This window comes from Enoplosus armatus, chromosome 13, assembly GCF_043641665.1.
Source record: "Enoplosus armatus isolate fEnoArm2 chromosome 13, fEnoArm2.hap1, whole genome shotgun sequence".
NCBI lineage: Eukaryota > Metazoa > Chordata > Actinopteri > Centrarchiformes > Enoplosidae > Enoplosus > Enoplosus armatus.
In genome coordinates this window covers 23,838,806-23,854,569 of record NC_092192.1, presented here as the reverse complement: position 1 = coordinate 23,854,569, position 15,764 = coordinate 23,838,806, and the positions used below count along the sequence as shown (strand labels likewise).

Here is a 15,764-nt window from a genome sequence, read left to right as displayed (position 1 = left end):
AAAGTGAGAAGTAATAGAGGTAAATGTAGTTGATATGCAGAATATAACTTCTGTATATGTTTTGTTGTTGTTGTTGTTGTTGTTTGCCTTTTAAAAGTTATGCTGTACACACCCCGGTACAGTAGGTGGCGGCATGCACCTGTAACGTTGGTTTATAGTCCGCCAGTACAAACCAAAGAAATAGTAGTTGTAGTTGACCCAGGATGCCAGTTTATTCGAGGACTTTGGCATGGGCTCTCGCTACCTCCGAGTTTATTTTCAAAAGGAGACAGCGCGTCCTCCATTCCGGCAAAGAAGCGTATCATTCACACCGCAGCAGTGTCCCGCAAAAAAGCGTACAGCGTAGCCGTGTGATAAACCCATTTACCGCACCGGGAACAGCCATTGCTTCCAGCCTCGGTTCGGTTTTTGACGTTCGGGCGTCCGGGAAAAGTAGCATGGCGTCCACCACAATGTCCCAGAGAATGGTTTGGGTGGACCTGGAGGCAAGTGAAAGAGCTAAATGAAGACACAAGAAGCGTTAAATTCATTAGCGCGTCTTGTGTCTTTAATTTGCCAACGTCCGTTAATGCGACACCGAGTTAACCAGAGGTCACATGATGCGGATGTTGAGCCGTTTCATGCGGTGTGTTCAATATGGGTAACTAACTCGCTTGTAAGTACTTGAGGGATTGTAAGTAACGGCAGTGTTTAGATAATACGCAGGAGGAAACCCCCGAAATGTAGCGAGCTCACGTTACGTGCATGTCAAAGACGTATCGTGGATATATGCTAGTTTCTAAATGTCAACGGGACGTTGAATACAAATCCCCTCGGGATAAAATACAGTTAATATATTCTGCCATCCTGGTTTACATGGCAATGGGAGCAGCTAGCTTACAGTACATACACAACTCACAAAAGTTAGGGATATTCGGCTTTCGGATTAAATATCAGAATGCACCTAAAATGCAGTATAACCTTTACAGGTGAACTTAATTTGACTTTCTCTAAACTTTTAAATGCACATGTCGAACTGTTCAATGTTTCAGTACTTCTCTAACTAAGTGTCTAAGTGTCTGATCCATGAATCGACCACTTAATGTTCTGGTTCAATGACAATTTGTATTTAAACAGTCCTCTTCATCATGCTGTTCACATTTTGACATCATGAGACCAAGACGACACCTAACAATCGATCAACAGGACCTGGCCATTGCGAGGCTTCAAACAGGATGTCACAGAGCGTCATCAGCAGGTTGCAACAGAGACACAGAGAGACGGGAAGAGTCACAGAAAGGCATAGAAGTGGATGTCCTTTGGCCACATCCCATGCTGATGACCGCTTCATTGTGAACAGTGCCCAGCGGAACCGGATGGTGAATGCCACTCAACTCCAGGCACGTTTAAGGGAGGTGAGAGGCACCCGAGTGTCACGTCAGACCATTCGAAACCGCTTACATCAGCATGGGCTGCGTGCTTGACAACCTGCAAGGGTATCTGACCACAGGCGTCATCGTCTTGCATGGGCCAGGGAGCATTTGCGCTGGACGAGGAACCAGTGGGCCTCAGTGCTGTTCTCTAATGAAAGTCAATTCACATTGAGCAGAAATGATGGCCACCAACGCTGTTGGAGACATCAAGGAAAACGCTATGCATCAGCCACTGCCACCAGACGAGCCTTTGGAGGTGGTGGTGTTACAGTCTGGGCAGGTGTGTCTAGTTAATACAGAACTGCCCTACACCTTGTGAATGGTACTGTGACAAGCCGATACTACCTGAATAACATCATCAATCCAGTCATTGTGCCTCTGCATGAGCAACACATGCCTGATTTCATCTTCATGGATGACAATGCCCCAGCTCATCGAGGTCGCATCATCAGGGAACGGCTGTTGGAGGCTGGGGTACCTCAAATGGAGTGCACTTTCTCCAGACCTGAATCCCATAGCAAACCAATGGGATCAGCTGAGTTGTCGTGTAGAGGGTTGTAACCCCGCACCCCAGAACCTCAATGACCTTCAAGAAGAGTGGAATGCCATGCCTCAGCAGACAATAAATCGACTTGTGAACAGCATGAGACATCGTTGTCAGGCTGTAATTGATGCTCAAGGATGGGTGTCCTTGAGCAAAAAATGTCAATGTCTCAATAACTTGTCATGACAAGTTATTGAGACATTGACATTTTTTGCTCAACATTGACATTTGTTGTGGTATACCCACCACTGTTGTTAGCTTTTGTTTCAATAAATTGTTAGGGTTTTCACAACACGTGGTCCATCAACTAGCATTTATTTTACTCCTACCCCTAGAAGTCAAGTCAGAATGTCAGGCTGTGTGACACAGTGCGTGACAGCAGGGTCATAGTTCAACGTTGCGGTGGGCAGGAATTACATCCACAAGGAATATGGGTGTGTGTAATCAGTTTTCCATATAAAAAAATTTACTACTTCTGGAAAGTTGAAAAATAGCAAATGTCAGAGGTTTTATTTGTATTGGTGGGGGGTGGCCTACATTCAAGGATCACACCCTGTCATGGCTGCACACAGATCCCGCTGTTGTAGGTGAGTCTTGTTGGTTTTTCCCTGTAAAGGCACATTTGGCAAGGGGGGGCTATAATATAATTAGAGAGGGGGGCAGTGGTGGAACAAGTGTTCGGATCCTTTACAAATACAACACTGTAAAAAAATACTACAAGTGAAAGTCCTGCATTGAAATTGTTACTTACGTGAAGTACGCAAATACGATCAGGAAAATGTTGGCTCCTTTTTAAAGTATTCAAAGTAAAAGTACACAATGCAGAAAAATGTCCCCTCTGACTGTTCGACTGTTATACTATATTCTATCATTATATATATATCATTGGATTATTATTACTCATGCATTAATGTAAACGCAGGATTTTACCATTGTAGTGGGTTCGGACTCCAAACGAATTATTCTTTTCATTATGGATTAATCTGCTGATTATTTTCTCCACTAATCGATTGTTTGTTTGCCTTGTAAGCTTTCTGAAAATAGTGAGAGATGCCGCCACAATGACCCAGAGCCCAAAGTGACACCTTCGCAATGCGTATGTTGTCCAGCCAACAGCCCAAACCTCAACAATAGTCACATCAACACCTTCACATTTGTGAGGCTGGAACCGTGAACTGTTTACGTGAGACATGACGATTATCAAAATAGCTGATGACCCCCATTGCCGCCATTATGTCTTATGCAGTTTTATGCTGGATCAGAAAGTACATTTTGGACCCTCCACGTTTGAGTAAACCAAATATAAGTTTTAAATAAGTTTTTCTAATTTAACTGCGATATGGATAAAAAAGAAAAGAAAAAAAAGGTGCTTTTGAAATTGGCTCAGAACCGGATGAAAGTAAAGGCATGAGACTGGAGGCATCATTCCATTTGTTTGTTTTTTTATTTTAATTTTAATTTTTTTATTTGGCAAAAACCTGCACAAAATCAAAGGCTGTAGTTTCACCTGACGAAAATTCAGACAAATTTCGACTGAAATGTCTTACAGAGGCTGTAGCGACTATTTTCAGTAACTGCCTCATTAAAAGAAGTATTAAGGGCAAGGGATGGGTCATCTTTGCAGCTCTGCGCAACCAAAATACAGCGGTTAGCAGCTAAATGATGGACAAACTTGCACTGAAACATGGGCCTTGGAGGGGGCTTCTCAGCTAGCTACATAGCTTAGGGTATTTACCTTTTTTTTGTACTGGGCAATACTGGAAAATCACTATATATGGCTCTCAAGCTATATGCTGTATATTTACACAAACACGGAGTCTTCCCTCGTGAGTTGGCGCCTCTCCCAAATGTGCATATGGGGGGGGGGGGACAATACACGTATAACAGCGGGATCTGTTGACCGGATGTGATCCTAAGCAGCCCCTGCCAGGCAGATTTCACATTTTCCATTTTTCTATCCAACATGCCGCAAATAGAAAAAAAAAAATCCAGAATTTTAATTACACATCCATCCAACGAATTAATTGAAAATGTTCCATTTTATATTTTTAAATGGAACTGATGGAGTGAGTGTCACTCCGACCAATATGCTAACTCCTTTCATTTTTGTTTGTCACGCCTGCTCCTAAAAATAAGTGAAGTGATGCTGCTTGTAGTAAGTCTCTGTATGTGTGTGTTTTTTTTTTTTTAGATGACAGGTCTGGACATTGAGAAGGACCAGATCATTGAAATGGCCTGCATTATCACAGACTCTGACCTGAACATTTTGGCTGAGGTAACGTCATAAACACCATTGGACAGCCTCCTTTTGTCCTCTACCTGCCAACTTGCGAATTAAACTCATGTGTTCTCGGTCGGGCAGGGGCCAAACCTGACAATTAACCAGCCAGACGAGCTGCTGGATGGGATGTCGGAGTGGTGTAAAGAGCATCATGGGAAGGTGAGCGGTCTTTGTGGTCAGGGGGCTCGGAAGAAAAGACAATCATTAGTAAAATAAGTGCAACAGTCTTTTTCTATCCCAGTCCCAAGACTTGTCTGTCCATCCATCTATATCTATCTTTTTATGCCAGCTTACTCGTGTTGAGAGTCACGCCCCAGTGTCTCTAGTGTGCAAGAGAAGGTGTCTATGAAAAGTGTTTTGTTTTAAAAGTGATGTGTATAGCCAGTCTTAATTGTGTCTCAGTCAGGACTGACCCAGGCTGTACGGGACAGCAAAGTCACCCTGGAGCAAGCGGAGTATGAGTTCCTGTCCTTCGTCAGACAGCACACCCCGCCTGGACAGTGTCCCCTCGCCGGTGAGTTACTAGTGGTTTTGAGCCACCACCAGCAGCAGAGCTGGGATACATTACTCACTAACTGGTTCGGCTCCTGCGGTCATGTTCCTACGATCCCCCCCCCCCCCCCCCCTGCAGGCAACTCTGTGCACGCGGACAAGAGGTTCCTGGACAAGTACATGCCCCAGTTCATGTATCACCTTCACTACAGAATCGTCGACGTCAGCACCATCAAGGAGCTTTGCAGGCCAGTGTTTGTGTGACATTTGACAGTTGCGCAGTGAGCTTGAAAAAGTCTGCATTTTCCATAAATGCCACACAGACGTTTATGGGCTTAATGAATGAATGAATGAATGAACGAATAAAAGAATTGTCTTTGTTTCACAGCCACCGCATATCCTCGTGGAAAGCCTTGAACACCATCTATTGTAATTATTTCTCTTCTAGTCCATTTAGCTGGCATAATGGGTGCTTTCCTGGCTTTTCTCATTGAGGCCTTGTTATTTACTCGAGCCCCACGAATGAGCTTCTGTTGACATGTCAACAGAGAGAGAAGATCCCAGTTTTAATATTCAGAAGAAATAAAAGATACTATTGGCATTCTCTTCAACGTGCGTATGACAAGTTTAAACAGAGATTAATGTGTTGTTTTTTTCCCCCCACTTTCAGACGGTGGTTTCCAGAGGAATACAAAACAGTGCCTTACAAGAAAGCAACCCACAGGTAAACAGTAAGAAATACAACTGCTGAGATCTTCTCGTCAAAGTCAGGTAGGGCAAAACATGAGCAGTCAGACAATGGAGACGGGTTAGAAACAAACTCAAAATGATCTACCACTTTATTTGCAGGTCAAAGTTCAAGCGAGCGCAGCCAAAATGTTGCTAAAAATCTCACTTCCTGCTTAAATTCGGACCTCCTGTACTTACTTTAGTTGTGCAGTTTGGTTAATAATATCTTTAAAATAAGTTAATATAACCTGGGGCTTTGTTTGAAACCTGTCTGGTCATGTTCCTTGCCTCATCTGACTTTTTGTTGACCTGTATAGTTTGGTCTGTGCTCACTTTTCAAGGTTCAGAGGAATATGCGTAATACAAGGACTAAAGTTAAAAACCTTTCTCCCTCAGAGCCTTGGACGACATCTGGGAGAGCATTAAAGAGCTTCGATACTACAGGGCCAACGTCTTCAAAGTCTCAACGGAGGAGAAGAAGCGCAAGATTGTGGAAAACGGAGGCGGCAACAATAGTTAGCGCACGAGCGAGACTGTGGAGCGCTCAGCGTTGTTTTTGGGCCTCTCTGGAAGAAAGCAGCTTCATCTTTCAATGTACGTTATGTAAATGTCCTCATTGATTTTAGTTTCTGTTCACGCACGGCTGCCCAATAGTCCTTCTTATTTCAGTATCATTCAATGTAGAGGTTTCATCAAAGGGAGCAAGATTCGAGTTACAGTTTATTCAGAAGAAACCTGTTTTTTTTTCCAAGTTTAATAGAGGAAAATTTGAAAGCGACCATTGGTAGTTTATGGTTTTGCATTTCTTTATTCTCCCTTGTTTTTAATGAATGGATCCAAATAAACTATGGTTCCTGAGGAAACAGTCCAGCCCACCTGCGTCACCTTTTGTCAACCATTTACCACGCGTACCAAAATGTAACAGAGGTTAGTACGTGAAAAGTTTTTTGTTCACTCGCTCCACTCACTAGGAAGTCAAATTCTGCACGGTAGCTATTCAAAGTTGAAGTGTGATTGCTGCCTGTTATTACGAAATGTTGCAATATGTTACTTTCTTTTTTTTTTACTAACTGCCAAAACGGTAAACTATAAAATCCTACATATGTGTATAGTATTAGGACACAGCGTTAGAGCAGTAGGAACTGTGGGAGATCTGCTCTGCATTAAGATGTAAAATGATCTTTAACAGTGAGTAAACAGTGATTAAACCTTTTTATTTTTCTTCATAAATCTTGTAATAAGCTGAAACATAATGGTGAATGAGAATGGGGGGGGGGGACTCAGGGACTTGTTGAGCACACGATGCACAAGATGAAGACCCCGAGGAACGTCGATGAGACGGATTCCGAAGGTCCAGCAGCATGTTTATTACGAGCAGTGTGCAGGGTACCTGATCCCATTGGGACCTCGTGAGGGTTTTCCTCCCTCAGAACAACACTAGATGGCAGTAGGCCCCTTGGAAAGATACAGATAGTGCAGCACAGTGAAATACAGCACAGCCGTCTTGTCCTTTTGACAGTCAGGTAGAAACAAGCAAGTGGAACCCTGGTATGTGCCTGGACTGTGTATGGTCAATGTGCTGCATTGTGGCCAAATTGTTACATGGATATTCAGTGGTGGTGTCTATATTCCTGGACATCAAATGTTCATCTGCAAGTTTGATTTGAAAGAGAACATATTCTAATTCTAATTATTATAATCTATTAACGCCCCCTTGTTCTGCGGGATGGGATGTCTCTTGTTTTTCAGTGACTCGCTGTGTGTTCACTGGTGACTCAAAACATTGGCGAGGAAAACCAACCCAGGGTGACGAACTGGCGGTTCGTCAAGTGATAAATGCATAATTTCATACAACAGCATCTTAGCAAAATGAATTATAACGTGCAAATGGCACTACTACTTGACTTGGAACACTTGGCAGAAAGTGATGTTCCCCGTCAGGACGCTCTCGTTGGTGCAGGAGTGGAAATATTTTAGGGGATAACCGGAATTTCCTCAAGCGTCTGAGGTGAAACAGTCTCTGCTTTGCAATTCTCCCCACTCGGGAGTCGGTATGCAGCGCCCAGGTCAGGCCCTCGGTGATGTGGACACCAGGGGACTTGAAGAGGTTCACCCTCTCCACCAAGGACCTGTTAATATTAAGGGGGGGGGGGCTAGTTCCTTCCCTGCTTCTTCCCAAAGTCCACCATCAGCTCCTTAGTCTTGCTGACGTTCAGGAGTAGATTGGGTCAGGTCCTCCTGGTTCCTTCAGGTAGGTCTTTTCATAGTCATCTGTGATCAGGCCCACCACAGCGGCGTCGTCAGCAAACTTGATGACAGCGTCGGTAGTTGAAAGTGGCTGCACAGTCTCGTGTGCGCGCTGAGTACAGCAGGGGGCTTGAAACGCAGCCCTGGGGTGCTCCGGTGTTAAGGATGAAGGATGGAAGGACCACCCATCAAGAAGTCACAAGCACAGTGATGTGATAAATCCCAGGTCCTTGAGCTTTGTGACGAGCCTGGAGGGAACTATGGTGTTAAACGCTGAATGAAACTAAACATCACTGGAAAAAATTGGACAAACTAAACTAACCTAGCAAATAAAGGGAAAATACAGTATATAATGGCCGATCAGTCCATTTTTGAAACGGGTAACGCAAAGGCAAGCACGACCAACTAAACTACAAATAAAGCAGGACAAAAGTAGCTCTCTCTTTGGCTCTGGCCTGACAGTGGTGTCCCCCCTGCAGCAGCAACCTTAGCACTGTTAACTCAAGAAATTGAAATTGGAACAACTTAAGGCAAACTCAAGTGTAACTGTACAGAATTTAGGGGGAAATTCTGGTATTTTTTTAAAACCTGGACCCTATTTTTATACATTTTGGTGTCAAAATGAGTACTTGTTACCAAACGCTTTGGAATTGGTCCAGTAGGCCGCCTCAACCTGCAGCCACGAATGGACTGCGATGGCTGCAGCGTCCATAGCGCCCATGAAAAGTGAGTCCACTGAAAGTGCCTGTCTATCTCTGTAGGGATCCTTTCCGAGAGTAAGATCCTTTTTTGTTCAACCAGAAACGGAAGTCTCGCTCAAAGGAGGAGTTCTGAATTTTGCGAGATGCTGTTTGTCACAGGAAGATGATGTTGGAAAACGAGAGTCAAACTTACTCTTGAATAAACAAAAAGGTCCGTCTCTGTAGGGACACTTCCCATAATGTTCCATAAAGAAACGTAGAATAACAATGTGAGCCTGTCACTGGCAAAAAACAGCACTCTTGGTGCATGTATCTTTCAGGGGCGCAGGACGTATTTATTTATAACCTTGATGTGAGTGGCAATGGTCTATATTATTATGCTTTGTTCAAAATCAAGCTCCCCTGCTTTTGCTTATGTATTGCAAATGTATCTATGCATATGAGTTGATCTGGTACAGTATCTCAAAGGCTGACATTTCATCTCGAATTAGCTGTGAGTGTGCACGGGCGTAGTCCCGTACAGAGCATCGCAATTTCATCGTCGACTCGTCCAAACTCACCCAGTCCTCATCCTGCCACCCTCCACCCTCCACTGCCATTTCTCTTTCCGTCTCAAGTACAAATCGATGGGGTAGCAGACAGCTTGTGCTTTTCACACACACACGTACCCACGTGCCGCGTGAACATGTGACAGTCCTCAGACTCGATCTCAGCCTCCCAGATCTGAGTTAATCTGACAAGGCAGGTCATGAAAGGGAAGGCGAAAAGCCTCTGCTAACCCAACTTCAAAGTGAGGGGGGGGGGGGGGTGTTGTTGATGTGGAGATGGAAAGGCAGTGTTCTGATGTGGACGTGCGCGCGTCCATGCTTGTGCAGTGAAAACTTAGTGGCCACTTCCTGACCCCTGACTACAGCCAAACTGTCAGTCAAATCTCTGTTAGATTTTTTTTTTTCTTTTACAGACAGATTGAGGTATCTGCCTACCTTATATACCAACAGGGGATCTCAGTTCATTAAAACATAAGCTATGGTTTCTGTGGTTTCTGCATCTATCACCATACAGCAAAAGTCTTTTTAACCTGATTACGGTGGCCCTCAATTTATGCATTCATTGGCTGTCGCTGTATTCATGGCTTCGTTCATGCATTTATGAATTGCTCATCACTGTATCCATTGCATTTATTCATGGTGACATATATTCTATTTCATTTATAAATGACTTTTATTAGTTATTTATAATATTTAAGGCATTGCTTACTTACACACTACATGTGATTTCAAATGCATCTTTTTTAAAATGATAAATATTTTGATAAAGTTGTGAAATACACTGAGCACTTTCAGGCATACAAAGTATACATATATATATATAAAACCACTTGTTGCTGTTGAGGAAAAGAACAGTTGTTGCCATTCAGTTACACAAAGAGAAAATACATAATTTTCTTCCAATAATTGTCAATTAAAGTAAGTTTAAGAGCACAGAAGTATTTAAAGGTAATAAAACAACGATGTAATATAATATGGGGCTTGTGTTATGAGATGGGCTCCTGGCTACACTTCCTAACTTGTGTGGGAGGTTCTACTGACTGATCAGGAGGTGTCTGATGTTACTGACTCATGAGGAGGTGTCTGATGTTACTGACTGATGAAGAGAGGAGGTGCCTGACAAGTACTGACTGATTACTGACTGATCAAGAGGTGTCTGATGTTACTGACTGACGAGGAGAGGAGGCTTTGGATGACAGGGGAGGAGGTGTCTGATGTAGCTGACTGATGAGGAGGTGTCAAATGTTACTGAGTGACGAGCAGAGGAGGCTTTGGATGACAGGAGAGGAGTGATGTTACTGACTGATGAGAATCAGAATCAGAATCAGAAACTGTTTATTGCCAAGTAACATACATTACAAATGTATGAAAAAGAATAAAAATAAAAATAAGATAAATAACAAACAGTGCAGTGACCAGAATAAAGTAAAGTGTCCAGATAAAGTGTCCAGTAGGGGGTGGGTGCGTTAGTGTAACGCAGGGGGGACAGGGGTGATGTACGTTAATAAACGTATAACTTGTGTTTGTGTTCTGGGGGGGGGTGTCAGTGTGAGTTCGTCAGGTTGACTGCAGAGGGGAAGAAACTGTTTTTGTGGCGGGAGGTTTTGGTCCTGATGGACCGCAGCCTCCTGCCAGAGGGGAGGGGGTCGAACAGATGGTGTCCGGGGTGGGAGGGGTCGGCAGCGATCTTCCCTGCTCTCCTCAGGGTCCTGGAGGAGTACAGGTCCTGAAGAGATGGAAGGTTGCAGCCGATCACCCTCTCTGCAGAGCGGATGATATGCTGCAGTCTGCGTCTGTCCTTGGTGGAGGCAGCAGCGTACCAGACGGTGATGGAGGAGGTGAGGATGGACTCTATGATGGCAGTGTAGAAGTGAACCAGCATTGTTTTTTGGCAGGTTAAACTTCCTCATCTGCCTCAGGAAGTACATCCTCTGTTGGGCTTTCTTGATGAGGGAGCTGATGCTCAGCTCCCACCGGAGGTCCTGGCTGATGATGGAGCCCAGGAAACGGAAGGACTCCACAGTGTCCACTGGAGAGTCACACAGGGTGATGGGGGCGGGTGGGGCTGCGCTCTTCCTAAAGTCAACAACCATCTCCACTGTCTTTGAAGCGTTAAGCTCCAGGTTGTTGCTGTTGCACCAGGTCACCAGGTGGTCAATCTCCCACCTGTAGGCAGACTCATCCTCTCCAGAGATGAGTCCGATGTGGGTGGTGTCGTCCGTGAACTTCAGGAGCTTGACAGACTGGTGACTGGAGGTGCAGCTGTTGGTGTACAGGGAGAAGAGTAGAGGAGAAAGAACACAGCCTTGAGGGGAGCCGGTGCTGATCGTCCGCGAGTCTGAGACGTTTTCCCCAGCTTCACGTGCTGCTTCCTGTCAGACAGGAAATCTGTGATCCACCTGCAGGTGGGGTCAGGCACGTTCAGCTGGGAGAGCTTGTCCTGAAGAAGAGCCGGGACGATCCTGTTGAAGGCAGAGCTGAAGTCCACAAACAGGATCCTGGCATAGGATCCTGCGGAGTCCAGGTGCTGGAGGATGAAGTGTAGAGACGTCTGATGGCACTGACCAATGACAAGAGGAGGCATCTGATGTTACTTACTGGTGAGGAGAGGAGGTGTCTCGGCCAAAACTCTCTCTCTCTCTCTCTCTCTCTCTCTCTCTCTCTCTCTAAGGCCAGCAGCGACACACAGGCAAAACATGAAAAACTCATCAATAAGCTGCAGTTTACGTCCGGGGCTTGGCCTACTGACCTCTTTCTCCTACACAAGGTACAAGTAGTTGAGACCATGAGATTAAAACCCAACTCACAGCAGAAGTGACTGATGAGGAGCCTTGTTCACTGCCTTAAACAGTTCCACTGCACAGTTTGGCCTGTGTGACCCCTGGAGGTCCAAATATCCAAATAGTAGTGCCTATTCCTTCTCCTCCCCTGTGCACCACACATGCTCCTGAATTGATTATTTCGTCATTGACATGAGATTTATGCCCCTCATCAATCGGGGTACATCATGCCCACCTGTCCCTTGAATAGATTTTTCCACACCAGCCCACTCCCTTTAGATCATGGCACTTGAACCCTCGTCTACTTTCGGAACCTACATTTTATGAACAATCAAATCAAGCTTTTTATTGAGACTAAGGTCTCTCCAGAAATGTCTCAGTGTGTCTCTACGGAAACCGAAGGAGCTCTCTGAAGGTACCGCAGAGATCGTGAGTGAATCTAACATCACTACTCATCAGGCAAGCCAGTGCTTTTGTCTTAAGGCAAATAATACAAATTGGGACCTCTTCGGGTTACATAGTCTCAGACCATGAACAGAGTAATGATGCTTTCTCTGAAAAACCTTTGCTGTTGGCTATGCACTGTGAGGCATTATCAGAAAGTCAGTTACCCCCCACTTTGAGACAATCTTCAATATGTCTTCTACCTAAAAAAGACAAGGATTTGTCACTTTGTGAGTCACATAGACCAATTTCACTCCTCAACGGAGATGACAAAGTTCTAGTAAAATGTCTGGCTAAATACTTAGAAAAAGTGCTCCAACATATTATATCAGACAGGATTCATACAAGCGAAACATTCTTTTTTTTAGTACTTGCAAACTTTATAACATCATATATACTGAGTGACTGATATCCTTAAAGTAAAAAGTATTCGATTGGGTTGAGTGGGGCTGGAGAAATTCGGCTTCGGTGAAAATTTTATTTCCTGGGTCAAACTGCTGTACATGGCTCCTTTTGCATGTGTTCGCACTGATGATGTGTAATCAAAGTATTTCCCTCTTCAAAGAGGAACAAGACAGGGGTGCCCCCCTCTCCCCGTTGCTTTTCAACCTGGAAATCAAACCCCTTGCTATTTCACTGCGACAGTGCCATACGTTTGAGGGCGTAGCTCAGGGCAATACTGTACATAAGATAGCTTTATATGCAGATGACCTTCTTCTGTTCATCAGCAATTCTGTGTCATCAATACCGTCCATCCTGTCTAAATTAGACCAATCGGGACATTGTTTGGCTACAGATTGAATCCAGAGTAAAGCTTAACTGTCTTAAACTTAACGCATCAATTTGATTAAAATGAACATAGTTCCCAGACATCTTCGCTTCCAAAACATTCCAATATTCATTCCAAAGAAACAATTTGCTCTAACTGTCCTCTCAAAATGTATATGGAACAATAAGCAGCCACGCATCAGTAGGTGCTTCCTGGAGAGACACAGGAGGGAGGGAGGAATGACCATGTCCAACCTTCTGCATTATTACTGGGCGTGTTATATCCAAAAACGTATCTTTTGGGTCAAGGGCTACTCTGGTGACAATGTGCCAGACTGGGTTGCAGCAGAGTCTTATAATCTTTCCTATTCACTCTGCCTTACAAGCCTCTTTAGGCAGCTCAGCCAACAACCCTGTGTCATCCCATACACTTAAAATCTGGTTGCAAATCAGTAAGTATTTTGGTTTACAAAGCCCTTCTGTAATGGCACCTATTATGTCTAACCCACCTCTTTACACCAGCCTTGATGGACATGGCCTTTCGTGCCTGGCATGGGTGTGGGTTTATTTAGGATCTTTACATGGATGGAATATCCTTCAAATACCTAGTAATTTTGTTAAGAAACAATTGAATTCCTTTCCCCAAAAAGCCTCCAACCACCCCCGTTGATAATTTGATGTCCCTCGACCCAGAAAAAAAGGGTATGATTTCCCGGATTTATGGAATCTCATTTTGATTGAACCAAATCCTCTGACCGCCATTTTTTAGTGTAAAACCAGAGAATGCTCCCTGGTCAAGAAATATTCATAACGTAGTGGCCTTTACTTGCTTGCTCGCCAACCGTCTTATTCTATTTAACTGGAAAGATCCTCAACCCCCTTCCCATGTCAGATGGCTGAAGGATGTCATGTTGCATCTAAAACTAGAAAAGATTAAATTTACCCTTTACCCTCAGGGGGGAAAAGGCTGAGTTCAGTAAAATGTGGACCCCATTTATATCTTATTTCACTACTGTCACAGGGATAACAAATTGGAATGACTCATAGTGCTGTCTTAATGTAGGAATGCAAGAACAAGTGGATTAATATGTCTAGCTGTATGATTCCTTTTTTGTGTATTTTCTTTCTCCCATGTTATGCACTTTTGTGTAATTTCATGTATTGTTGCCATTGTTATTATTATTATAGTCAGTGGTGGACAAACAGAATTGGCTGTAGTATTTTCCAGGCTGGGTGCGAAAGACTGAGAACAAGGCTTTCTAATGAGATAAGGCTCGAGTTGAAGATGGCTGCAACTCCATGCACCTCCTTGGCCTCAAGGGGTGTGAGTAGATTCATTTAGGCATGTTCTTATATAATCTATAATCTGATATTTAATCGTCAATAATACAGATTTAGATGACAGAGGTCCGGGGCCGCACTCACAAACATTCTGAGAATACTCTCAGTTACTTAAACAATTAATTGTTGCCAATTAATCTTTTGTTTATCGACTAATTTCATTCTTAATCACAAATTGCAAATTGAACTAAATGCAAAACAACATGCTTTATTTTGAATGTACAGTTGAAAATGACAATAGCGTTCAGATATGTTCAGAGTGGCGTGCGATGCGATGGAGGGGGGGGGGGCGAAAATCACAGTGTAAAGTGCTGGAAAGGCTCCCCGACCTTCTACCGCACTTCTGAACTTCTCCTAATTACTGTGCCGTTACAATTACAGGTTGTCAGGAGGACACTGGCGTTAGCATCTGAACTTGTTATGATTCATCAGGATTTGCATCGAAAGTGGCATGGAGCACGGAGTAGCATAGAACCCATTAACACTTGACACGTGTACACCAACAGGACAGTTCCACCCCCCCCCCCCCGGAAAACGCACTGTTTTCCTTTTGTGCTTTAAAAGGTCAAATGAACTCAAGATTAAGACTCTTCTTCACTTCTATTTTTATTTTTTCTAATTTAACAGCCTGTTTACTGGTTGAACCTATTGTTTTTGACCACTAACGTGACGCTGTCTGTGATCAACCAATTGGTTGAAAAGGAGCAGGAGAGTAGCCCAATAGTCACTGAAGCCATTTTTCTAATAAACTATTGGGTCCACATGCGTGCATGTATGAGTCATTTTATATTTGTTCCGAGTGAGATCTTCCAAGCCCCTCGTGTATAACTGAATGTGAAACGTTTAACCTGATTTCGTTGTAATGTGCCGTCTGATTTGAGTGAAGCACTCACAAATCCTAAAAATGATGTTTATTCAGGGTGTCAGACACAATTTAGACCATCAAGGGATACTAAAATTTACATTAAGTGACTTTTCCATCATGTCAAGAATTAAAAATGTTTTTTTGGATTTTTTTATTTTGCAATTTCGCCACATGGCTGTGGCAGCTTCAATCGAAGAATATATGCACTGGCCTTCAAAAACCTGTAACAGGCCTACTCTAATGTTCAATATAAATTAGGAATTAGCGAGTTTCCTAAATGATTAAGTTCAGATGAGCATCCAGCGAGTGGAGCTGTCCTGTTTTCCTCTCCGGTGACGTCCTGGCGCTTAGGATGTGCCATGAATGATTCAAAAAGCTGTCGCAAACACGCTGCGCCTGGCTCACCTCATTCACAAGCTTGTCGCTGCTCCTCTCAAAGTTAGGGAAGGAGGGTGACGCACGGCGTAGGCCTTGCACCTCAGGCTCAGCACTGACACACTTACAAGGTCAGACACTGTACATGGCAAAAGCCTAACGAGAAGGGACAGCGCGACTGGAAGTACAGACATTTTAAGCTGCAGCTCTTTAGCCCGAGCCTTGTGGTAAGAAGGA

The 15,764-nt window shown here is 43.9% G+C and overlaps 1 protein-coding gene across 1 annotated transcript; it reads left to right on the top strand.

Annotated features, from left to right (window-relative positions):
- The first annotated feature begins 203 nt into the window (after window positions 1–203).
- On the top strand, window positions 204–6,324 carry smfn (small fragment nuclease). Its single transcript, XM_070917573.1, has 7 exons — window positions 204–485; window positions 4,148–4,231; window positions 4,319–4,396; window positions 4,640–4,751; window positions 4,869–4,977; window positions 5,400–5,453; window positions 5,855–6,324. Exons 1-7 carry the CDS (start codon window positions 204–206, stop codon window positions 5,976–5,978), a joined length of 843 nt encoding a protein of 280 aa, XP_070773674.1. The 3' UTR covers window positions 5,979–6,324.
- Window positions 6,325–15,764: the final 9,440 nt, after the last annotated feature.